A 26,865-nucleotide genomic window follows, 5' to 3' on the forward strand; every position below is an offset into this window, starting at 1 on the left:
GCGTTCATTTGAACGACTCATTCGCGAGCTCCCCCATCACTAGTGGTCACATTAACATTAGGTGTAGACGTTGCTTGCTCATTTATAGATGACGAGGATACAGAAATTTTACACTCGAATGTTTATGGGAAAATTCCCTAATTTCATTCAGCCAAATTCTGTACACTTGCAACCCAAAGTTAGTTTTATGCTGAACATTTTCCTCCGTTAAGTCGAGATACTGTGTTCCAACTAAGGAACGTGGCATCAGTCTGGTCAGCAGTAGACTTGGCCACTGTTTCTATGTTTCGATACAGTGTATCGATACGTGGAAGTGTTTCAGTGTTTCGGAACGGCTGTGGTACACTGTCTTGGAACACTAATGTTTCATTCTGTCCCTGTCTCGGGTAAAGGGGGCCACTGTTTCTATGTTTTGATACAGTGTATCGATACGTGGAAGTGTTTCAGTGTTTCGGAACGGCTGTGGTTAACTGTCTCGAAACACTGGTGTTTCATTCCGTCCCTGTCTCGGGTAAAGGGGGCCACTGTTTCTATGTTTTGATACAGTGTATCGATACGTGGGAGTGTTTCAGTGTTTCGGAATGGCTGTGGTTAACTGTCTCGAAACACTGGTGTTTCATTCTGTCCCTGTCTCGGGTAAAGGGGGCCACTGTTTCTATGTTTTGATACAGTGTATCGATACGTGGAAGTGTTTCAGTGTTTCGGAACGGCTGTGGTTAACTGTCTCGAAACACTGGTGTTTCATTCTGTCCCTGTCTCGGGTAAAGGGGGCCACTGTTTCTATGTTTTGATACAGTGTATCGATACGTGGAAGTGTTTCAGTGTTTCGGAACGGCTGTCGTTCACTGTTTCGAGACACTGGTGTTTCATTCCGTCCCTGTCTCGGGTAAACGGATCAGATTCGATCTCGAGCCAGACACAGAAACTGTATCGTTGTTTCAAAATAAGTCTGTTTTAGTCCACCTGTGCTTCGAACGGACTAATTGAATCGAAACAGTGATGTTTCATTCCACTCTGTGTCAGACGAGATTCGGGCTCGGCACAGATTCTCAAACACAACATACCACTTCGCGAAACACTTTCAAGAGTGTCGAAATCTTTTTGACAAGCAATAGCATGAAGCTTAAGATATCCGAAAATAAAGCTTCGTTTCTAGCTTACTGTCCTATTCCGAAATGGCGCAACATCTGCTTTATAAACACTAACCAAACAATAAAGCAATGCATACTATTCACAGTCAAAGTAATAAATATGTGAAAATCATTCAGTTAAGTTACACTTTTTTTATAACATATGCTTCTCTGTTTATGTACAGTAATCATATTAAGAAACGCAAGGAAGCCTACAACATTTTGAATAAAAAAAGGCGTAGAGCGACAGTTATTAGACATATACATGAATTTGATGTAGGTATAATTGCAAGCAATCTGTTTGACGTACCACTGATAGTGTATTGGTGAACGGGAAGGGCTGGGAAGCATGGTGAATTTATAGTAACGCTTCGAAACACCTTGAAAGACAAAATATTTTTCTGTTGTATTTTGTTATTTATTCGAATTATTTGGCGTTATTTGTGAGTCTATAGTCACTGTGCCTATTATCCACAACGATTCTCTGTGTGTGCATGGCAATTAGCAGGATGAGTATATTACCCATACTAACGGAATGTGGGAATCCCAGTAGCATATCCGTTGTTTCTGCAGTTTGCTCCCACCTCCAGTTCCGTTCGTGGTGGTTCTTCTGTCTTCAGCTATGGCTGTCCTCAGCCGATTGAAAAGTATGAAAGTCACACGACACGAAAGCAGCGCATTTGCTGCAGGAAATACGAAACTGCCAAGACGCCTAAGTGATAGTTTCATACTTTCTGCGACATGATTAGCGCTCTCGCACCTCATTTGTGTTTATATGGACATACTTATACAGTAGACATTCAAGATGATAAAATGTGTAGGTTTATTAGATTACTAAACACAAACTGTTTCATTGTTTCGAAACAGCGTATCGAAACAATACATTGTACTGTTTCATTTGTTTCGAAACAGTTATGTGTTTCAGATTGCCCATCTCTAGTCAGCAGTATCAGCTGCCTCCCCAAGGACAAACAGAGCAACTGTGTCAGACGATCATTGTTTGCAGTATTCCCAGTGGTCTTCAGAAATGTCACAATATGTGCATTGGAAATGTCGTAATACGAAGATCGTTCAGTAATTAAACAGACAAATTGGTCTGGGGGAAACACTGTTAGTAGGGCAATTTTGGCACTTTTATGGCCTTAAGTTGGCATCACTGGCACGGGCCCTGATCACTGATATACCGACATTGTTTTGTTTATAAGCTCAAGGTCGCAAGTCCTCTTGAAACGACCACATTAGTTGAACAACCTTCTGCTATTCATTTTTTACTTGTTGAATTCAAGAAACCAGTGAATATATACTGTAGAATGTCTAAAGTTTATGGTGAAGGTCATATGAGTCGTGCAAATTTTTACAAGTGGGTAGAGCAGTTCAAAAATGGTCACGACACAATATGTGACGAACACTGTTCTGGCCGACCAGTTGCAGTTTCAACTCCCTTATTTGAGAGTCGAATTGATAACATTATTCGTGCTGACCTCCGTCTGACTGTGGAAATGATAATTGATAACATTCGAGTTAGTACTCGTACAGTTCATAACATTATCTGTAACAAGCTGAAGTACTGCAAAACATGTGCAGGGAATGGCAATTGAATCTCAATGTAGACAAGTGTAATGTGCTGCGAATACACAGAAAGATAGATCCCTTATCATTTAGCTACAAAATAGCAGGTCAGCAACTGGAAGCAGTTAATACCATAAATTATCTGGGAGTACGCATTAGGAGTGATTTAAAATGGAATGATCATATAAAGTTGATCACCAGTAAATTGAATGCCAGACTGAGATTCATTGGAAGAATCCTGAGGAAATGCAATCCAGAAACAAAGGAAGTAGGTTGCAGTACACTTGTTCGCCACTGCTTGAATATTGCTCACCAGTGTGGGATCCGCACCAGATGGGGTTGATAGAAGAGAGAGAGAAGATCCAATGGAGTGCAGCACGCTTCATTACAGGATCATTTAGTAAGCACAAAAGCGTTACGGAGATTACAGATAAACTCCAGTGGAAGAATTTGCCGGAGAGACGTTCAGTAGCTCGGTATGGACTTTTGTTGAAGTTTACAGAACATACCTTCACCGAGGAGTCAAGCAGTATATTGCTCCCTCCGACGTATATCTCGCGAAGAGACCGTGAGGATAAAATCAGAGAGATTAGAGCCCACACAGAGGCATACCGACAATCTTTCTTTCCACGAATAATACGAGACTGGAATAGAAGGGCGAACCGATAGAGGTACTCAAGGTACCCTCCGCCACACACCGTCAGGTGGCTTGCGGAGTATGGATGTAGATGTAGATAGAGCGTTCGACGTTAGTCTAGTGCAATATTTGTTTCCTCAGTAGGTATTAACAGGGACAGTAAAACAGGATGAATAACCAGTACTCCAGCTCTCCTAATTTTAAGCTTTGTGGTGATCTAGCCCAAGTAAAGCTTTGGTAGCTTCTCCTTTGCCATATGGCTGTAATTGCCCAAGTTAGAATGACGCCGGTTTGCAGTAGGGTTTTGGAGCATATACTGTATTCAGACATTATGAATCACCTCGAAGGGAACGATCTATTGATACGTAATCAGCACGGTTTCAGAAAACATCGTTCTTGTGCAACGCAGCTAGCTCTTTATTCGCACGAAGTAATGGCCGCTATCGACAGGGGATCTCAAGTAGATTCCGTATTTCTAGATTTTCGGAAAGTTTTTGACACCGTTCCTCACAAGCGACTTCTAATCGAGCTGCGGGCCTATGGGGAATCATCTCTGTTGTGTGGATTCGTGATTTCCTGTCAGGAAGGTCGCAGTTCGTAGTAATAGACGGCAAATCGTCGAGTAAAACTGAAGTGATATCAGGTGTTCCCCAGGGAAGCGTCCTGGGACCTCTGCTGTTCCTGATCTATATAAATGACCTGGGTGACAATCTGAGCAGTTCTCTTAGGTTGTTCGCAGATGACGCTGTAATTTACCGTCTAGTAAGGTCATCCGAAGGCCGGTATCAGTTGCAAAGCGATTTAGAAAAGATTGCTGTACGGTGTGGCAGGTGGCAGCTGACGCTAAATAACGAAAAGTGTGAGGTGATCCACACGAGTTCCAAAAGAAATCCGTTGGAATTCGATTACTCGATAAATAGTACAATTATCGAGGCTGTCAATTCAACTAAGTACCTGGGTGTTAAAATTACGAACAACTTCAGTTGGAAAGACCACATAGATAATATTGTGGGGAAGGCGAGCCGAAAGTTGCGTTTCATTGGCAGGACACTTGAAAGATGCAACAAGTCCACTAAAGAGACAGCTTACACTACACTCGTTCGTCCTCTGTTGGAATATTGCTGCGCGGTGTGGGATCCTTACCGGGTGGGATTGACGGAGGACATCGAAAGGGTGCAAAAAAGGGCAGCTCGTTTTGTATTATCACGTAATAGGGGAGAGAGTGTGGCAGATACGATACGCGAGTTGGGATGGAAGTCATTAAAGCAAAGACGTTCTTCGTCTCGACGAGATCTATTTACGAAATTTCAGCCACCAACTTTCTCTTCCGAATGCGAAAATATTTTGTTGAGCCCAACCTACATAGGTAGGAATGATCATCAAAATAAAATAAGAGAAATCAGAGCTCGAACAGAAAGGTTTAGGTGTTCGTTTTTCCCGCGCGCTGTTCGGGAGGGGAGTGGTAGGGAGATAGTATGACTGTGGTTCAATCAACCCTCTGCCAAGCACTTAAATGTGAATTGCAGAGTAATCGTGTAGATGTAGATGTAGACTGATGATTGGAAAAGTAATCCTCTGAAACTGGCAGGCATTATGGCAGAGGTGAAAATTTGTTACTGGATAAGAAATACACTTTATGAAACGTACTTGCAGATTAAAACTGTGCCGGTGGCAGACTGAGACTCGAATGCAGGACATTTGCCTTCAGCGGGCAAGAGCTGCTCAGTCTGGGTTACCTGAGCACGACTCGTGGAGATGCACGTTACCTCAGACAGAGTGTAATTGTCAGAGGTAGAAATCAATTCGGGTGTCCCTGGAGAAGTGTGTCGGGACCCTTGCTCTTCACGTTGTATATTAATGACCTTGTGGACAGTATTATTAGTAACTTCGAGCTTTTTACAGATGATGCAGTTATCTGTAAAGACATACTACCTTAAGGAAGCTGCATAAATATTGAGTCAGCTATTGATAAGATTCCAAAGTGCTGCAGAGATTGGCAACTTGTTTCAAATGTTCAGAAAAGTAAAATATTGCAGTTTACAAAGCTAAAAAATGTAGTATCCTGTGACTATATCAGTCAGTCACTATTGGAATCGTCCAACTCAAACAAATACCTGGGTGTAACGCTTTGTAGGGATGTTGTTGTTGTGGTCTTCAGTCCTGAGACTGGTTTGATGCAGCTCTCCATGCTACTCTATCCTGTGCAAGCTTCTTCATCTCCCAGTACTTACTGCAACCTACATCCTTCTGAATCTGCTAAGTGTATTCATCTCTTGGTCTCCCTCTACGATTTTTACCCTCCACGCTGCACTCCAACGCTAAATTTTTGATCCCTTGATGCCTCATAATATTTCCTACCAACCGATCCCTTCTTCATGCCAAGTTGTGCCACATACTCCTCTTATCCCCAGTTCTATTCAATACTTCATCATTAGTTATGTGATCTACCCATCTAATCTTCAGCATTCTTCTGTAGCACCACATTTCGAAAGCTTCTATTCTCTTCTTGTCCAAACTATTTATCGTCCATGTTTCACTTCCATACATGGCTACACTCCATACAAATACTTTCAGAAACGACTTCCTGACATTTAAATCAATACTCGATGTTAACAAATTTCTCTTCTTCAGAAACGCTTTCCTTGCCATTGCCAGTCTACATTTTATATCCTCTCTACTTCGACCATCATCAGTTATTTTGCTCCCCAAATAGCAAAACTCCTTTACTATTTTAAGCGTCTCATTTCCTAATCTAATTCCCTCAGCATCACCCGACTTAATTCGACTACATTCCATTATCCTCGTTTTGCTTTTGTTGATGTTCATCTTATACCCTCCTTTCAAGACACTGTCCATTCCGTTCAACTGCTCTTCGAAGTCCTTTGCTGTCTCTGACAGAATTACAATGTCATCGGCGAACCTCAACGTTTTTATTCCTTCTCCGTCGACTTTAATACCTACTCCGAATTTTTCTTTTGTTTCCTTTACTGCTTGCTCAATATACAGACTGAATAACATCGGGGACAGGCTCCAACCCTGTCTCACTCCCTTCCCAACCGCTACCTCCCTTTCATGTCCCTCGACTCTTATAACTGCCATCTGGTTTCTGTACAAATTGTAAATAGCCTTTCGCTCCCTGTATTTTACCTATAAGAAATTTAGCAGCCTGCCTCTGACTGCTTTGATGTCTTCCTTTTATCTGACCTAGTGCTGACCCAGAACACACGAGCAGTACTCGAGAATAGGTCACACCGGTATCCTGTATGTGGTGTCTTTTACAGATGAACTACACTTTCCCAAAATCCTCCCGACAAAATGAAGTCAAACCATTTGCCTTGCCTACCGTAATCCTCAAATGCTCATTCCATTTCGTATAACTTTGCAATGTTACACCCAGATATCCAAATGACATGACTGTGTCAATCAGGACGCTATTAGTGCTTCAAACAATACGGGTTTGATTTTCCTACTCACCTGCATTAACTTACGTTGTTCTTCTGGGTCTACAACTTTGCTTCTGCTGTTTTTTCTCGAAGTTTGTGACTTTATTGTGAAAAACTTACAAAAAAATTGATTTATAATATTTCCCATCGCTGGCCACTACATTCTCCCATCTTTCGGATATCGTACAAATTCCGTGGCGGAAGAACTGGGCCTCTTTTGTGGGGATCCGTGAATCGATGAATCGATTCAATTTTGCACTCGTTCATATGATCGGAAGTGCTGGTCAGCCAGACTGTATGCCACTAATCGAAAAAGGTGGTAGTCAGAGAGAACAATGTGTGGAGAGTACGGCGGGAGGGATAGGATTTCTCGTTTCAACGTTTCCTTGTATATTTTGACTGGTTTTGCGACATAGGGTTGAGCACTGACCTGCTGCAAAATTACCTTTATGTGTCTATCGCTGTACTGTGGCCGTTTGTGTTTCTGTGCTGGGCTCGAACGCATCAATTGCTTTCAATAATGATGTCGTGTGACTGTCTTAGTCTGTTTCAGTAGCTACGAAAACATTCTGTCTTCCACCACTGTGCCGGTCTTCGACATCAAAATCACCGTTCTTAAGGGGAGCCGGAGGTGCCTATGCTGCCCATGTTAAAATCACTAAGTTTGAGGAACATTTATGAATAAATTACCAAATAGAAAAATTTGAATTTTTTTTTTTACATATAGAGTGGTTTAGTATTGCAGTTATGACAGAGGGATTTTGGAGAATCTTTTCTAGTTTCCTTCCAATTACTTTTTTTATTAATGACCCAAATTTTTTTACAAATAATTGCTTTATAATTAAACTGAAATGAAACTACTGAACATATTGCCAAATGGCTGTGTTACAATGTAAGTTTGACCACTAAGAGTGCTGTATAAAAATTTCATCTCTCTAGCTTGAGTGGATTTTGAGAAAATGTTCCTTATGTTCGAAAAATTCTAATTTACGGGAAATGGCTATCAAAGTTTCTCAGTACATTCCTGCACTATAGGATGGATTATTCTTCTTCATCCTCCAAAAGCTTCCTCTTCTGTCTCCTTTTCTGGCCTGTTGTTCCATCATACTTCATATGCCTTTCTCTTCTTTCTGCTCCTCTTATCCTTTCTCTGTCAATATTTCTTAGTGCTCGTACAGTGTTCACCCCAGCTGTAAATCCTAATGCCTTCAGAGCTTCACACTTCACACTGTTCCCTTGGTTGTAGGTTGCTATTGAATCATAAATGCCAAAGTGCAGTGTTTTTATGCTTGCAAACACCCTTTTAGGAATCACTTTCCAAATCAAATTGTTTACGCTCTCATTAGGATTCTGCGTCTTTCCGTGTAGACACTTGTGTAACAATTCTGGCTGTGCTAAGTCATGAAAAATTGGTTTTATTGCATTTATCACAGCTGCTGGCAAACCGTGTTTGTGATCATAGTCCTTTTTTGCATTATATTTGCACCAGGAATCTTTTGGGCACAGGCTGTGCTGAGGGTATTCAATGGAAGAGGCAGTTTGAAGGAACAATGCCCACACTGCTTTTCGCATGTCACTAACATTACTAGTATTTTGCCTTATGGCATACCCATAGTATCTCTCTAGACGTTCAATCACCTCGTCAGGAAGCCTGCCTCTCCCTCCTATTGTCTTTCCATCACTGAGCTTACTTGAACCCAAAGTTTGTTTGAGCCTTCGAAGCCGTGCACCCATACGCTATTGCACATGCCCAATGCATTCCAACTTTTCAACTACAAATTCATTTCCATATGGTTTCAGTTCCTCTATAGTCTTGAAACCTTTGGAGTCACCATCCCCAAGGCAGTATTTGCTAGAAGATGTCACAGGGCTATGGTCGGCCATGTGTTGCTTAGCAGAAGAACGCACTGTTTCAGAAATTGTAGTATCGCAACTTGGTATTAGTGTTAATTTTCTTTTCCCTACGGTCTTCCTCTTCTTATATACACGGTTACTGAAACGTGGCATTGCAACCAGAACAACGCTTTACACAAGAAGTATAATACTACCAACAACAGGCGCAACACTGAACTAATTCGAAACGGTAAACAGCAAAGAGACGATGTTCCGCGCTCTTAGCGGTTCATTTGTCACAGAAAACAATGTAGCCAACCCTTGCACACTCGCTGTATGCGTAACATAAGGCGCTGTATGCGTAACAGGCCGAGAAAATCCCAAGCAGTTCGCCAGGAAGTCACGAGAGGGTGTTACATGCATTCAGCGGCCGCCCATTTCCTCTGCAGGCGTGGGGGAAAATGGTAATAACTCCACTTCTAGGGCAAATAGAACAATAATTCAAAGTTTACATTAAAGAGGAATGTTCCAATTAATTTTCGGTAGGAAAAAAAAATCGTAATTTTTTGGATTTGACCACCTCCGGCTCCCCTTAAGGCGTTGAAAACATTCTCTGCACGTTCTTCCACTAATAGTTCCGTCACCGTTTGTCTTACCCAGCATTTTAAGAGCCACAGCCGCAGATTTCTTCGTGTCAAAGCAGAAAATTAGAAACTTCCCGCAAATGTCAAGAAATGGGTACTTAAGCTGACGTACTTTATCGAGAATAACCTTATGGTGCAATCACAAATCGAGTAATATTTTTATGGCATTATGTTTACAGATGCCTATGACCAAACAGCCGAACGCCACTTGTCACTACTGCCATCTGTTGCAAAACGGCGGAAGCAAAGTTGTAGACCTAATACAGTGTGTTAACTGTAATACGGCGAGTTGTGAGGGGTGTGCGGGGAGAGGAGGAAGCAAGCATTGGCTGGCGAGGAGAGAGGAGCCGGGGGACGCCTACCAGTTGCAGTGCTGGCACTACAAATTGCGCGTCTTGCTTACACGAAAGCAGACGAAAGGCTTGGAAGTAAAACTCGCTTTAAATGTTGTTCGTAAACGAAACTGAAATCGTCACGTACATTAAAATCTATATATAAATAATATATATGTATGCGCTCACAAACCACTCATCCGATTGCAATGAAATCATCGATCATTACTTCGATTTCTCCACTTCTTTTCCTAAGTTAAAAGAGAGAGAAAGATTTATAAGAACATGCCTTCTGCACTGCATGTATTTTTTTGAATTTGGAAATGTACTGTAATATTAATGTGTTTCGAAATAATACAGTAACCAGTGGTGTTTCCATACAAAGCAATACAGTAGCAAGGAAAAATTAAATATAAGGTAATTCGGACGAAATAGGGGGCTCCTTCAAAGTGATCGCGAACAAAATGTTTGAAATGGAAATTCCCCTTTTCTTGCCAGGCGTTTGTGGTGATACGCCAGGATGATTCTTGGAAAACTGTTTGAATCTTACAATGCTACGCATGCTTTGTCCTGTGTACGTAGCAGCTCTCACTGAAGATTTGTAAATGGGGTGAAGCAATTTTTTCTGCTCCCTTTCCCTTTCGCAGCATTCAATCACACGCAATATAATTTTGCGAGCATCGCTACGTACAGGGTTATTACAAATGATTGAAGCGATTTCACAGCTCTACAATAACTTTATTATTTGAGATATTTTCACAATGCTTTGCACACACACACAAAAACTCAAAAAGTTTTTTTAGGCATTCACAAATGTTCGATATGTGCCCCTTTAGTGATTCGGCAGACATCAAGCCGATAATCAAGTTACTCCCACACTCGGCGCAGCATGTCCCCATCAATGAGTTCGAAAGCATCGTTGATGCGAGCTCGCAGTTCTGGCATGTTTCTTGGTAGAGGAGGTTTAAACACTGAATCTTTCACAAAACCCCACAGAAAGAAGTCGCATGGGGTTAAGTCGGGAGAGCGTGGAGGCCATGACACGAATTGCTCATCGTGATCTCCACCACGACCGATACATCGGTTTTCCAATCTCCTGTTTAAGAAATGCCGAACATCGTGATGGAACTGCGGTGGAGCACCATACTGTTGAATGATGAAGTCGGCGCTGTCGGTCTCCAGTTGTGGCACGAGCCAATTTTCCAGCATGTCCAGATACACGTGTCCATTAACGATTTTTTCGCAGAGGAAAAAGGGGCCGTAAACTTTAAACCGTGAGATTGCACAAAACACGTTAACTTTTGGTGAATTGCGAATTTGCCGCACGAATGCGTGAGGATTCTCTACCGCCCAGATTCGCACATTGTGTCTGTTCACTTCACCATTAAGAAAAAATTTTGCTTCATCACTGAAAACAAGTTTCGCACTGAACGCATGCTCTTCCACGAGCTGTTGCAACCGCGCCGAAAATTCAAAGCGTTTGACTTTGTCATCGGGTGTCAGGCCTTGTAGCAATTGTAAACGGTAAGGCTTCAGCTTTAGCCTTTTCCGTAAGATTTTCCAAACCGTCGGCTGTGGTACGTTTAGCTCCCTGCTTGCTTTATTCGTCGACTTCCGCGGGCTACGCGTGAAACTTGCCCGCACGCATTCAACCGTTTCTTCGCTTACTGCAGGCCGACCCGTTGATTTCCCCTTACAGAGGCATCCAGAAGCTTTAAACTGCGCACACCATCGCCTAATGGAGTTAGCAGTTGGTGGATCTTTGTTGAACTTGGTCCTGAAGTGTCGTTGCACTGGTATGACTGACTGATGTGAGTGCATTTCAAGCACGACATACGCTTTCTCGGCTCCTGTCGCCATTCTGTCTCACTGCGCTCTCGAGCGCTCTGGCGGCAGAAACCTGAAGTGCGGCTTCAGCCGAACAAAACTTTATGAGTTTTTCTACGTATCTGTAGTGTGTCGTGACCATATGTCAATGAATGGAGCTACAGTGAATTTATGAAATCGCTTCAATCATTTGTAATAGGCCTGTAATACTGGTTTCCTTCTAACCGTAGGCCTACCGGTAGGGGTTGTTGGCGACTCCCTGGATGGGCCAGCAACTGCCACTTCACTCCTTTTGATAATGTTTAGCACAACTGCACAATAAAAACACGCAAAACAGTACAGCGCAAAACAATAACGAAGCAGACGACAATGGCTACCTTGTACAACACAGTCAGCTACGTAATGTTGGCAGCAGTCGAAACTGCGTGCCTACCGAAGCCTCCCGACGTTTACCGACTTCTACCGATTGAGAACTAGGGAGAGGTCTGCCATCTAAAAGTTTACACACTGTACTTTTGGAGCTAGCTGTCATTCGTCACACGAGCTGGAAATTTTAGTTTTGACACCGTCCTGTACCCCACAGCGTTGTCAGCGACAACTGCAGATTGCTGCCCACCCTGTTTGCCAGATCATTTATTTATACAGACAGTAGCAACGGTCCAATCACACTTCCCTGGGGCACTCATTACGTTACCCTGTCTCCGACGAACACCTGCTGTCGACGACAACGTACTGGGTTCTATTACTCGGGAAGTCTTCGAGCCAGCCCCATATCTGGGAAAGTATTCTGTATGCGTGTACCTTCGTTAACAGTGTGCAGTGGCGTACTGTGTCAAATGCTTTTCGGAAATCTGGCAATATGGAATCTGCATGTTGCTCTTCATCCGTAGTTTGCAGCAAATCGTGTGGAAACAAGGCAAGCTGAGTTTCACACGAGTGCTGCCATATGAAACCGTGAAGATTTGTGGATATAAGTGCCTGGGTGTCAAGGAAATTTATTACATTCGAACTCAGAATATGTTCAAGAATTTTGCAGCAAACCAATGTTAAAAGATATCCGTGTGTAATTTTGCAGGTCCGTTCTTTAGCCCTTCTTATAGAGAAGTCACGTGCACATTTTGCCAATTGCTCAGGACGTTTTGCCAGGGGGTAGATTGGTGAAAAATACAAACTAAGGAAGGTCAATATTTTAAACATAGCTGCACAACAGCAACGGTTCCACGTAATAAAATTATAAACAGCCGACCAGTTGCAGTGGATAAAGAATAATTTACCTAGGTTTCGACAAATATAAATTTGTCTTCTTCAGAAGGTGGCAATTTTACATTAGTAAGGACTAATGTACCATCGCCGTTTTTACAAATGTCGGCGTAGATCCATTTGTCAAAAATGAAATATAGCCCTAGAATTAGGGTTTGTCACTTAAATATAAATTAGTACATGGATATTGCAGAGCTCACAACTAAGGAAAGACTTGCTTCTTTTCAACACTTTCAGTTGTTTCTCAACACGGGGGAATGCTTACTACTGTGTTCTTTTCTTCCTTTTTCTTTTCTTTTTTCTCTGTAGTAATAAGCCAACATTTGACTGTCTATTACTGTATTTCTATTCTCTACTATCGAGATTTCAGCTTATATGCAATTATCGAGGACACTGCTAAGAGTTCTTAGACCATTAACATGTCATATTTCTCGAGGCAGTCCAAAGCAGGAAACAAGACCAACATAGGCCTTTAAGATGTAACTGTCCAACTATGTGTTAGCCTTGTTTACCTGCTTTGCTCTGCCTTAACGGATATGACATATTACTGATCTAAGGACTTACAGCATTATACTTGATAATGGCATAAAAGCTGAAATCTAGATGGTACAAAAGATAAATACAGAAATACACAGCCAAATGGCAGTTTATTCTTTCAAAAAATATTGCACAATTGTGGCTCGAGAATATGGGAAAGCTCGTTACTGTGTCGTCCGTACCGGAGTCTTTCCGACTGTCGGGCAGCACGTCAGTGATAAAATAAGGGAGGATGCTAAGTTCACCGGACTTGGATACGATGTGACGTCATTATGACGTATACACGCTACATCGAAAACGATAGGAACCGTATATCGACTATTCGACTTTTGTGAACTTTCGAGAGGTTGTGACAGGGTAGCGCTGTGCTCTGCGCCACTCTTTAAATGTGTTTTGCGTTCGTTGCGTTTAAATCGTGTATTGTACTGTGTTTGTGTCCTGTGCGTTGTTTTTCGTTTGCTCGTCTCTAGTTATGTGTTCAGCATTCGAGAGACTAATAAGAGAAAACCTTACCACCATGGAATGCTTTGACACTGCATTCAATCATTTCATACGTCAATCAGTACTAGACACTAACCTTTGGTTAAGATTACATTGAGAAATCCACTTCCCCTCGTATTTCATCTCCGGTCGACGATTTTTCTTCTACAATGGCTCATATTTTTCAAGTTCGAAATTCAATCATTCTATACACCAGTCATTACTGGACGCTAAGGTACCTTTCTCTGCGGTCCGAGTGTAAAATTACTTGGAATTATGGTTGATAAAAGACTATCTTGGGATGGACTTATAAATTACTTAGCTAACAAACTTGCACGAGTTCTCTTCCAGCTATATAAATTAAGAAAAAAAGTCAGCAAGAGTATGCTGCTACAATCTAATATGTACTGACAAGACCAATTGTATGAAACCACACTAAAATGTTGATAATAAATAAATATTATTCTTGGCGTAAGCATTCAATACAACAATCGCACAATCTAATCTGGTCGGGACATAAGAAGTCTTCACTTTTTTACGTGGTGTTTTCAAGGCCACGTCAGGAATATTTTTATTAATATCCAGCTCTTTTATTTTGGGGAAATACATATACGCTACCACACTGAGCTGCTTTCGGAATCGCACGTGTCAAAACAAACCACTAGCTGACGACAGTTAGAATCTCGAACGTTCGTAAAAGTCGATAGGTGTATAAGGTTTATAATTTATAAAAAAAAAAACAGCTACCAGCCACATGTATGGTTTAAAAAGGTTTATTATCTTCAGACCATGACCGGTTTCGGATTTTTCTTTACAAATCCACCTTCAGATGGCAGTTACAAGCATTCTAAGTTGGACCTAGTTTTGTTTTTGTTATTCGTTTGCTGCACTGGGAAAGAAAAGAAATATTTTTGTTGTCATATCGGTAATGGTATTTTAACAAAAGATTTACTTCTTCTACAAAATCTAATTGCTCATGAGATAGTTTTCTGTTTTAAACTTAGTAAACGTGCAGGTTATTGTACTTACGAGCTATGTAGTTCTGCCTGACGAAATATTCGTGCGTTTATGTTTTCGAGCGCAAGCTCAATACACTTTTCAATATGCACTATGTGAGTGCTATTCCAGTCAACGGACGTCACTTTCAACCTCATCATCTTAATTACACACGCAGCACACACGAATAACGTTTACAAAACGTGGCCCAGCTTCATATTACAAACAAGAACAATATTTGCAAAGAGGTTACAGTCATAACGATGTTAACTTACAGTTGCCTTATAGTCGATATGGGTACAGTAAAATAACTCTTTGCTATTGTATGAGATTAATCTAAAACGGAATAAATAAAATTACATATATGTAGTACAGAAATACTGTGTGTTACTAATTATTTGTTACAATAGTAGGAGATAAATTCTAATATATGACATGATAAGCAATGCACATGTTTTCATTATGCAATGTTACAATGACATATAAGCAGTTTTTGGGGGCCTGTCTACTGAATGTTTTTAATGGAATATTAGGCTTAAGTTATTTTAAAAAAGTGAAAGCTTCTTCAAAGTTATTTAGGAAGGGGGTGTTAACTGACTCTGTCTGTTCATTCAGAATGAGATCAGGGAACCTGTTTTTATGTGTATGAATCTCAATCTCCTCTAAGACATTCAATGTGAAACCCTTGTCTTTGAGGTGTAATATCTGCAGGTTGTTTTCTATATTCTCAACTGTATGATTGTTTTCTGCAAGATGGGTGGCGAAAGCAGATTTGCTTAGGTTTTCCAGACGTAGGGCATCAAGGTGTTCCTTGAATCTTGTTTCAAAAGCTCTACCTGTTTGGCCGATGCAGAATTTAGGACAGTTGTTACACTTGAGTTTATAAATTCCAGATCTTTTATGGGGTATGCTATTGTGTGGGAGTGAGTGTATGACTCTTTGTTGGAGTTTGTTATTGGTAGAGAAACTGATTTTGACATTCTTCTTCTTGAATAGGTTGGAATTTTGTATGAAAGTGGGCCTATATATGGTAGGGCTACATATTTTACTGATTTTTTTGTCTTTCATAGTTATTGTGGCTGTTGCTTGTTGCAAAGACTCATTGCTAGCAATTTTTTCTTTTATTTTTTGAGAGAGTGTGTCTAGCTCGTAAGTACAATAACCTGCACGTTTACTAAGTTTAAAACATAAAACTATCTCATGAGCAATTAGATTTTGTAGAAGTAGTAAATCTTTTGTTAAAATACCATTACCGATATGACAACAAAAATATTTCTTTTCTTTCCCAGTGCAGCAAACGAATAACAAAAACAAAACTAGGTCCAACTTAGAATGCTTGTAACTGCCATCTGAAGATGGATTTGTAAAGAAAAATCCGAAACCGGTCATGGTCTGAAGATAATAAACCTTTTTAAACCATACATGTGGCTGGTAGCTGTTTTTTTATAAATTATAAACCTTAGTACAACAGCCACGTTTCTCAACATGTCGACTTTCGACAAAATAGCGTAGTCGATAGGTGTTTTAATCGACTACATCTACATCCATACTCCGCAAGCCACCTGACGGTGTGTGGCGGAGGGTACCTTGAGTACCTCTATCGGTTCTGCCTTCTATTCCAGTCTCGTATTGTTCGTGGAAAGAAGGATTGTCGGTATGCCTCTGTGTGGGCTCTAATCTCTCTGATTTTATCCTCATGGTCTCTTCGCGAGATATACGTAGGAAGGAGCAATATACTGCTTGACTCTTCGGTGAAGGTATGTTCTCGAAACTTTGACAAAAGCCCGTACCGAGCTACTGAGCGTCTCTCCTGCAGAGTCATCCACTGGAGTTTATCATCTCCGTAACGCTTTCGCGATTACTAAATGATCCTGTAACGAAGCGCGCTGCTCTCCGTTGGATCTTCTCTATATCTTCTATCAACCCTATCTGGTACGGATCCCACACTGCTGAGCAGTATTCGAGCAGTGGGCGAACAAGCGTACTGTAACCTACTTCCTTTGTTTTCGGATTGCATTTACTTAGGATTCTTCCAATGAATCTCAGTCTGGCATCTGCTTTACCGACGATCAGCATTATATGATCATTCCATTTTAAATCACTCCTAATGCGTACTCCCAGATAATTTATGGTATTAACTGCTTCCAGTTGCTGACCTGCTATTTTGTAGCTAAATGATAAGGGATCTTTCTTTCTGTGTATTCGCAGCACATTACACTTGTCTACATTGAGATTCAATTGCCATTCCCTGCACCATGCGTCAATTCGCTGCAGATCCTCCTGCATTTGAGTACAATTTTCCATTGTTACAACCTCTCGATACACCACAGCATCATCTGCAAAAAGCCTCAGTGAACTTCCGATGTCATCCACCAGGTCATTTATGTATATTGTGAATAGCAACGGTCCTATGACACTCCCCTGCGGCACACCTGAAATCACTCTTACTTCGGAAGACTTCTCTCCATTGAGAATGACATGCTGCGTCCTGTTATCTAGGAACTCTTCAATACAATCACAGAATTGGTCTGATAGTCCATATGCTCTTACTCTGTTCATTTAAACGAGTGTGGGGAACTGTATCGAACGCCTTGCGGAAGTCGAGAAACACGGCATCTACCTGTGAACCCGTGTCTATGGCTCTCTGCGTCTCGTGGACGAATAGCGCGAGCTGGGTTTCACACGACCGTGCTGATTGCTACAGAGTAGATTTGTAGTCTCGAGAAAAGTCATTATACTCGAACGTAATACGTGTTCCAAAATTCTACTAGTGATAGACGTTAGGGATATAGGTGTATAGTTCTGCACATGTGTTCGACGCCCCTTCTTGAAAACGGGGATGACCTGTGCCCTTTTCCAATCCTTTGGAACGCTACGCTCTTCTAGAGACCTACGGTACACCGCTGCAAGAAGGGGGGCAAGTTCCTTCGCGTACTCTGTGTAAAATTGAACTGGTATCCCATCAGGTGCAGAGCGTATATACGTCAGAATGACGTCACATCATATCCAGGTTGGGTGAACTTAGCATCCTCCTAAAATAAGCGGTGCGGCGCCTGCCGAAATAGCCACGTGTGTCGTCCGTGTCCGCAGGTACCAGCAGTTCGCCTTCCGGGACTACGTCAAGTCGCACCCCGAGTTCCAGTTCTGCCCCGGGCTGAACTGCCGGGCGGTGGTGCGCGCCAAGGAGCCGCGAGCCAAGCGCGTGCAGTGCTCGAGCTGCGCGGCCGCCTTCTGCTTCCTGTGCGGCGGCGACTACCACGCGCCCACCGACTGCGCGACCATCCGCCGCTGGCTCACCAAGTGCGCCGACGACAGCGAGACGGCCAACTACATCAGCGCGCACACCAAGGACTGCCCGCGCTGCCACGTCTGCATCGAGAAGAACGGCGGCTGCAACCACATGCAGTGCTACAACTGCAAGCACGACTTCTGCTGGATGTGCCTCGGCGACTGGAAGTCGCACGGCTCCGACTACTACGAGTGCTCGCGCTACAAGGAGAACCCGGACGCGGCGCAGGAGTCGGCGCTGACGCGCGCCCGCGAGGCGCTCAAGAAGTACCTGCACTACTACGAGCGCTGGGAGAACCACTCCAAGAGCCTCAAGCTGGAGGAGCAGACGCTGCGCAACATCCGGCGCCGCATCGACGACAAGATCATGAAGGCGGCGGGCACGTGGATCGACTGGCAGTACCTGCTGGACGCGGCGGCGCTGCTGGCCAAGTGCCGCTACACGCTGCAGTACACCTACCCGTACGCCTACTACATGGAGGCGGGCCCGCGCAAGGCGCTCTTCGAGTACCAGCAGGCGCAGCTCGAGGCCGAGATCGAGAACCTCTCCTGGAAGGTGGAGCGCGCCGAGACGACCGACCGCGGCGACCTGGAGAACCAGATGGACATCGCCGAGAAGCGGCGCACCACCCTGCTCAAGGACTTCCTGTAAGGCGCCGCCGCACCCGGGTACGCACTGCCCTCCCTCGCTCCTCCCGCCCTCACAGCTTATTGTTACGTAGCAGACTGCTCCCTGTCGTTTGGTGGAACGTTGGTTTGATGTAGCTCTCCGAGGTAGTCCATCCAATTTTTTTTTTTTTTCTTTCCAATAACCCATTTGATGAACATCAACAAAAGCAAAACGAGGATAGTGGAATGTAGTCAAATTAAGTCGGCTGATGCTGAGGGAATTAGATTAGGAAATGAGACACTTAAAGTAGTAAAGGAGTTTTGCTATTTAGGGAGTAAAATAACTGATGATGGTCGAAGTAGAGAGGATATAAAATGTAGACTGGCAATGGCAAGGAAAGCGTTTCTCAAGAAGAGAAACTTGTTAACACCGAGATTTAAGTGTCAGGAAGTCGTTTCTGAAAGTATTTGTATGGAGTGTAGCCATGTATGGAAGTGAAACATGGACGATAGCTAGTTTGGACAAGAAGAGAATAGAAGCTTTCGAAATGTGGTGCTACAGAAGAATGCTGAAGATAAGGTGGGTAGATCACATAACTAATGAGGAGGTATTGAATAGGATTGGGGAGAAGAGAAGTTTGTGGCACAACTTGACTAGAAGAAGGGATCGGTCGGTAGCACATGTTCTGAGGCATCAAGGAATCGCCAGTTTAGTATTGGAGGGCAGCGTGGAGGGTAAAAATCGTAGAGGGAGACCAAGAGATGAATACACTAAGCAGATTCAGAACGATGTAGGCTGCAGTAGGTACTGGGAGATGTAGAAGCTTGAACAGGATAGAGTAGCATGGAGAGCTGCATCAAACCAGTCTCAGAACTGAAGACCACAACAACAACAACCCATTTGGAGGGTACGATGAATCAACATTGGCTACTCTTCATTGTATTAGATTTCTTCACTTTCCAAATTTCCTTCATACTTTTAGAGTCTTGTTCCCTTTCTTCTTGAGTCCACTTTCGTCTAGTTATTTTCTTTCTCTCCTGAAATTCTGCCTTTTGAACTGCCTTTCTGAAATGTGTTTTGTTTTCTATTGTGTCTATTGTAACTCCAGCATTTTCAATGTCCTTTTCAGTCTCTCTGAACCGTGCTGGCTTGGATTTGTAGCTATTGAGTAATGTGAATATCCGCTTGGTTAGTCTGTTGTTATCCATTCTGAATATATGTCCAAAAAACTGTAGTCTCCTCTTCCTCACTACATCAGTTAGTTTCTCCGTTTTCAGATATAGCTTATTGTTACGTAGCAGACTGCTCCCTGTCGTTTGGTGGAACGTTGGTTTGATGTAGCTCTCCGAGGTAGTCTATCCAATTTTTTTTTTCTTTCCAATAACCCATTTGATGAACATCAACAAAAGCAAAACGAGGATAGTGGAATGTAGTCAAATTAAGTCGGCTGATGCTGAGGGAATTAGATTAGGAAATGAGACACTTAAAGTAGTAAAGGAGTTTTGCTATTTAGGGAGTAAAATAACTGATGATGGTCGAAGTAGAGAGGATATAAAATGTAGACTGGCAATGGCAAGGAAAGCGTTTCTCAAGAAGAGAAACTTGTTAACACCGAGATTTAAGTGTCAGGAAGTCGTTTCTGAAAGTATTTGTATGGAGTGTAGCCATGTATGGAAGTGAAACATGGACGATAGCTAGTTTGGACAAGAAGAGAATAGAAGCTTTCGAAATGTGGTGCTACAGAAGAATGCTGAAGATAAGGTGGGTAGATCACATAACTAATGAGGAGGTATTGAATAGGATTGGGGAGAAGAGAAGTTTGTGGCACAACTTGACTAGAAGAAGGGATCGGTCGGTAGGACATGTTCTGAGGCATCAAGGGATCGCCAGTTTAGTATTGGAGGGCAGCGTGGAGGGTAAAAATCGTAGAGGGAGACCAAGAGATGAATACACTAAGCAGATTCAGAACGATGTAGGCTGCAGTAGGTACTGGGAGATGTAGAAGCTTGAACAGGATAGAGTAGCATGGAGAGCTGCATCAAACCAGTCTCAGAACTGAAGACCACAACAACAACAACCCATTTGGAGGGTACGATGAATCAACATTGGCTACTCTTCATTGTATTAGATTTCTTCACTTTCCAAATTTCCTTCATCCTTTTAGAGTGTTGTTCCCTTTCTTCTTGAGTCCACTTTCGTCTAGTTATTTTCTTTCTCTCCTGAAATTCTGCCTTTTGAACTGCCTTTCTGAAATGTGTTCTGTTTTCTATTGTGTCTATTGTAACTCCAGCATTTTCAATGTCCTTTTCAGTCTCTCTGAACCGTGCTGGCTTGGATTTGTAGCTATTGAGTAATGTGAATATCCGCTTGGTTAGTCTGTTGTTATCCATTCTGAATATATGTCCAAAAAACTGTAGTCTCCTCTTCCTCATTACATCAGTTAGTTTCTCCGTTTTCAGATATAGCTCTCTGTTTGGTCTTAACCTGTATTCAGCATTATCGTTTCTTTTAGCTCCCAGTATTTTCCTTAAAATTCTTCTTTCGACCTTCTCTAGTTTCTCAAGATCTCCATTTCTTGTTAGTTTAAGTGTTTCTGCCGCATAGAGTTTCAGGTCTGGCCACTGTTTGGTAGTGTCTTAATTTCGTGTTCCAGGACAAGGATTTTTTATTATAAACGTTTTTGGTCATATGAAACACTCTTTCCATTTTGTGCACTCTAGTTTCTATAGCTATCTTTTCTTTGGCATTGTATGTAATCCACTCTCCTAGGTATTTAAAGGAATCTATTTTGTGTATTGTGTTGTTGTCAACTGCAATATTTTGAGGAGCATCACAGATGTTTGTCATAAACTTTGTTTTTTCGTAGGATATTTGAAGTACTACTTTGGCTTCTTGTTTTTGTAGTTCTCTTATTTGTTCCTGGGCATTGTCTAGTGAATCTGTAATCAATGTCATGTCATCTGCGAAGGCTAAACAGTCGACAGTGATCTTGTTTGGATTTCTCCCTAGTTGAATCCCTTTAGTATTGATGGCCTTCCTCCATTCTCGAACTACTATCCTATGTGAGATTCTACCGAGCGTTTTAATCTTCAATGGGGAATAACTTGGGAAACAGATTAAAATGTTTTAGAGAAGAGTTGTCGGTGGCAAATTGGGTCACGTATTGCTACTAATGGCTGTTACCTGGAACGTGATTTTAAAGGTGATTTGGAGGTTAAAGTGAATTTTTAAAAAGGGTAACCCCAATATCTGAGATTTTAAAAGTGGCAAATATTACGTATAAAATGATATGTTCCACGTCGTGGAAATGTTCGATGGAGGTCAAATAAGCAAATGCATTTAAGCAAATACATTTTTAGTTCTAGTAGGAATTAAATCGGAGTACAGGAGAGATACAGCAAAATACAGTGTTAAATACAAATTGGAAAGGGCTCCAGAGAAATTAGAAGTGAGGGGACCCACTTGACGACTTGTAAATCGGTGATGTATGTTTTACGAGGGCTATCCACAAAGCACATTACGTTTTGGAATTAAAAATAAATAAAGTATTGGAATTTTTTTATTGTATACAGATGAAAGCCACACTTCAATACTACTTTTCTACATAGTTGCCATTTAAATTAAGGCACTTATCTTAGCGATGGACGAGCTTGGAAATTCCTTCGTCGTAAAATTCGGCCGCCTGCGCCTTCAACCACGTGGTTACCTCTTTTGGGACAGAAAAGGTGTGATTTTTGTGGATTTCCTGGATAGAGGCACTACAATAAACTCTCAAAGGTATTGCCAAACTCTGCACAACCTCAGAAGAGCAATACAAAACAAGCGCAGGGGAAAGTTGGGCTCAAAGATCTTGCCGATTCACGACAACGCCCGGGCCCACACGGCAAATGCCACTCGTGAAGTTCTCGAATCTTTTAAGTGGGAGTTGTTTCCTCATCCGCCGTACAGTCCCGACCTGGCACCGAGCGACTTCCACTTATTCCCAGCAATGAAGAAGTGGTTGGCTATGCAGCGTTTTGATGACGACGCACAGCTTCGAGAAGAGGTGACCACGTGGTTGAAGGCGCAGGCGGCCGAATTTTACGACGAAGGAATTTCCGAGCTCGTCCATCCCTACGATAAGTGCCTTAATTTAAATGGCAACTATGTAGAAAAGTAGTATTGAAGTGTGGCTTTCATCTGTATATAATAAAAAAAATTTCCAATACTTTATTTATTTTTAATTCCAAAACGTAATGTACTTTGTGGATAGCCCTCGTATTTATGTTTGTTCTGTCTTAAAATGTCAAAATAACATTTATCCATTGCGATATATTTATTTTTGCCAATAAACATGTTAATTAATACATAAATTTCAAATCTTTCCTCGTTTTTTCCTAATCCCACATAACAAATACGGGTTTCCGTGAAACAAAACTCGACCTTCAAATGACCTTCGATAACTGACATCGTGATTATTGGTAGTGGCTTTTGACCCCTTATGCTCATTCCAATTTGTATCTGACATTGTATTTCGCTGTATCACTCCTCTCTTCAGAGTTAATCCGTACTAGAACTGAAAATATATTTGCGTATTTGACTTTCATTAAACCTCAAGTAATGTATCATTTGATACATGAAATTTGCCAATCTTTTCAAACCTTAGATCAAATATAAGCGTTCCCATTTTTAAAAAATCACTTTAACCTCCAAATCACCCTGAAAATCCTGTTCGAGGTCACGACCATTAGTAGCAATTTATGACCCTCTTTGTCACCTACAATTTTTAGGTAAAATATTTTTCTGTATCTCATCTCTGTCTCGAGTTATTCCCCATTGCATATTAAAATGGTCCACCTCGTATATTAGGAATAGGATAGACTGCTACTCACTGTAAAGATGACCCGTCGAGTTGCAGACGGCTACAATGAGGAGATGTTACACGTGTAGCTGTCGGCAAAGGCCTTCCTCGCGAAAGAAAACGCACACGTTCACACCTCGTGCACACTCGGCGGCCACCACCTGCGGCTCCGGTCTTAGCTGCTCACTTGTGTGAATGTGTTTGTGCCCTTTGCTGAGGAAATCCTCGCACAAACATTCGACCAGCTTCGCCATTGCTGAGGAAATCCTCGCACAAACGGAAAAGTGGCTGACATCGAAATAAGTGTCCAAGGAATAGAAAAGCAACTGGAATCACTCAACAGAGGAAAGTCTACTGGACCTGACGGGATACCAATTCGATTCTACACAGAGTACGCGAAAGAACTTACCCCCTTTCTAACAGCCGTGTACCGCAAGTCTCTAGAGGAACAGAAGGTTCCAAATGATTGGAAAAGAGCGCAGGTAGTCCCAGTCTTCAAGAAGGGTCGTCGAGCGGATGCGCAAAACTATAGACCGATATCTCTGAAGTCGATCTGTTGTAGAATTTTAGAACATGTTTTTTGCTCGCGTATCATGGCGTTGTTGGAAACCCAGAATCTACTCTGTAAGAATCAACACGGATTCCGGAAACAGCGATCGTGTGAGACCCAACTCGCTTTATTTGTTCATGAGACGCAGAAAATCTTAGATACAGGCTCCCAGGTAAATGCCATTTTCCTTGACTTCCGGAAGGCGTTCGATACAGTTCCGCACTGTCGCCTGATAAACAAAGTAAGAGCCTACGGAATATCAGACCAGCTGTGTGGCTGGATTGAAGAGTTTTTAGCAAACAGAACACAGCATGTTGTTATCAATGGAGGGACGTCTACTGACGTTAAAGTAACCTCTGGCGTGCCACAGGGGAGTGTTATGGGACCATTGCTTTTCACAATATATATAAATGACCTAGTAGATAGTGTCGGAAGTTGCATGCGGCTTTTCGGGGATGATGCTGCAGTATACAGAAAATTGCAACATTAGAAAATTGCAGCGAAATGCAGGAAGATCTGCAGCGGATAGGCACTTGGTGCAGGGAGTGTCAACTGACCCTTAACATAGTCAAATGTAATGTATTGCGAATACATAGAAAGAAGGATCCTTTATTGTATGATTATATGATAGCGGAACAAACACTGGTAGCAGTTACTTCTGTAAAATATCTGGCAGTATGCTTGCGGAACGATTTGAAGTGGAATGATCGTATAAAATTAATTGTTGGTAAGGCGGGTACCAGGTTGAGATTCATTGGGAGAGTCCTTCGAAAATGTAGTTCATCAGCAAAGGAGGTGGCTTACAAAACACTCGTTCGACCTATACTCGAGTATTGCTCATCAGTGTGGGATCCGTACCAGGTCGGGTTGACGGTGGAGATAGAGAAGATCCAAAGAAGAGCGGCGCGTTTCGTCACAGGGTTATTTGGAGAGCGTGATAGCGTTACGGAGATGTTTAGCAAACTCGAGTGGCAGACTCTGCAAGAGAGGCGCTCTGCATCGCGGTGTAGCTTGCTCGCCAGGTTTCGAGAGGGTGCGCTTCTGGATGAGGTATCGAATGTATTGCTTCCCCCTACTTATACCTCCCGAGGAGATCACGAATGTAAAATTAGAGAGATTCGAGCGCGCACGAAGGCTTTCCGGCAGTCGTTCTTCCCGCGAACCGTACGCGACTGGAACAGAAAAAGGAGGTAATGACAGCGGCACGTAAAGTGCCCTCCGCCACACACCGTTGGGTGGCATGCGGAGTATAAATGTAGATGTAGATGGCTTTGAACAATATCTTCATACACTGATAAGTCAAAGCATAATGACCACTGCCCACTGCGACACCGGATGTCGCGTGGTGGCATTGTGGGCATGTGACACGGTAAGAAAAGTGTGTAAGCAGAGCAGACACAGAGGGGTTACCGCCTAAAGAAGATATGGGTTGCAAATGGGGAAATCCATTGAGTTTGACCAAGGGCAGATTATTACTACGCAGAACCTGTGAATGAATATCTCGACAATGGCGAAGCTGGTCGAATGTTCACGTGCTACTGTCGTGAAGATCTGTGGGAAGAGGTAGGAGGACAGTGAAACTTCCACTAGGCAGACTCTTCACAGAGTGTGGGGCTCGGAAGCTTGCCGTGTAAAGTAGGATAGGTGGCAATCAGTGGCACCTCAGCCAAAATGTCGTCGATGCCGGTGCGCGCACGAGTGTTTCTGAGCTCACCAGTTATTGTACACTGTCGAATGTGGAGCTCCGCAGCAGACTACCCCTACGTGTTGAGCCGACAACCTCTATTGAGACTGCAGTGGGCAGGGACTGTAGGGATTCGATTGTCAGTCAGTAGAAACGTGTCTGCTCTTCGCGTGAATCACTCTGGCTCGATTCACATCTCCACGAACGCCATTATCGAGGTGAACGACAGTCCGAAGTGTGCTGCACGGCACGGGTGCAGGCTCGTGCGAGCAGTATTGTGCTGCGGGACACATTCTCCTGTGCTCGAGTGAGACCTGTGGTAGTAATCGAAGAGAAGCTGACAGCAGCAGACCACTCACATCCCTTCGCGGTTGACGTCTTCCCCGACAGCGATGTCATGTTTCGGCAGTGTAATTGTCAGTATCTCAGAGCCAGAACTGTGCTACAGTGGTTTGAGGAACTTACAGTGAACTCGTGACGATGTCGCAGCGACCGAAATCGCCCGATGTAAATCCTACGGAAACTAGAATGAAATTTTCACTCTACAGCGGAGTGTGCGTTGAAATGAAACTTCCTGGCAGATTAAAACTGTGTCCCGGACCGAGACTCGAACTCGGGACCTTTGCCTTTCGCGGGCAAGCGCTCTACTGACTGAGCTACCCAAGTACGACCCACACCCCGGCCTCACAGCTTTAATTCCGCCAGTACCTCATCTCCTACCTTCCAAACTTCACATAAGCTCTCCTGCGAACCTTGCAGAACTAGCACTCCTGGAAGAAAGGGAATTGCGGAGACATGGCTTAGCCACAGCCTGGGGGAATTAAAGCTGTGAGGACGGGGCGTGAGTCGTGCTTGGGTAGCTCAGTCGGTAGAGCGCTTGCCTACGAAAGGCAAAGGTCCCGAGTTCGAGTCTCGGTCCGGCACACAGTTTTAATTTGCCAGGAAGTTTCCTACGGAACCTGTCCGGGCCGCTGTCGCCGCGTACGCCAATCGGCGGCCTGTTATTTACACGCGTTAAGTGACTTGTGCACGGACATCTAGTGCTGCATATCCTCCACACACGTACCAACAAACTGTCAGATCCCTGATACGCAGAATCAGTCATGTGCTTCGTTCCAAACATGGACAAACAAGTTAAGCAGGTGGTGATAATGTTTTGGCTCATCGGTATATATAACAGTCTTATTGTTGTGCCAGTCTGCAAA

General features: G+C 42.9%; 1 protein-coding gene across 2 annotated transcripts in view; it reads left to right on the top strand.

The window, feature by feature from the left end:
* Positions 1 to 26,865, top strand: part of LOC126426848 (potential E3 ubiquitin-protein ligase ariadne-2) — a 91,586-nt gene that overhangs the window by 47,444 nt on the left and 17,277 nt on the right. Inside the window, exon 2 of one of the 2 annotated variants that reach the window (XM_050088870.1) lies at positions 17,779 to 18,645. In XM_050088870.1, the coding sequence (XP_049944827.1) occupies positions 17,779 to 18,628 (850 nt within the window). In that variant the 3' untranslated portion in view covers positions 18,629 to 18,645. The remainder of the gene's footprint in view (positions 1 to 17,778; positions 18,646 to 26,865) is intronic. The other variant, XM_050088869.1, reaches the window with a different exon arrangement.

The sequence above is a fragment of the Schistocerca serialis genome, chromosome 11 (genome assembly GCF_023864345.2).
Source record: "Schistocerca serialis cubense isolate TAMUIC-IGC-003099 chromosome 11, iqSchSeri2.2, whole genome shotgun sequence".
Classification (NCBI taxonomy): domain Eukaryota; kingdom Metazoa; phylum Arthropoda; class Insecta; order Orthoptera; family Acrididae; genus Schistocerca; species Schistocerca serialis.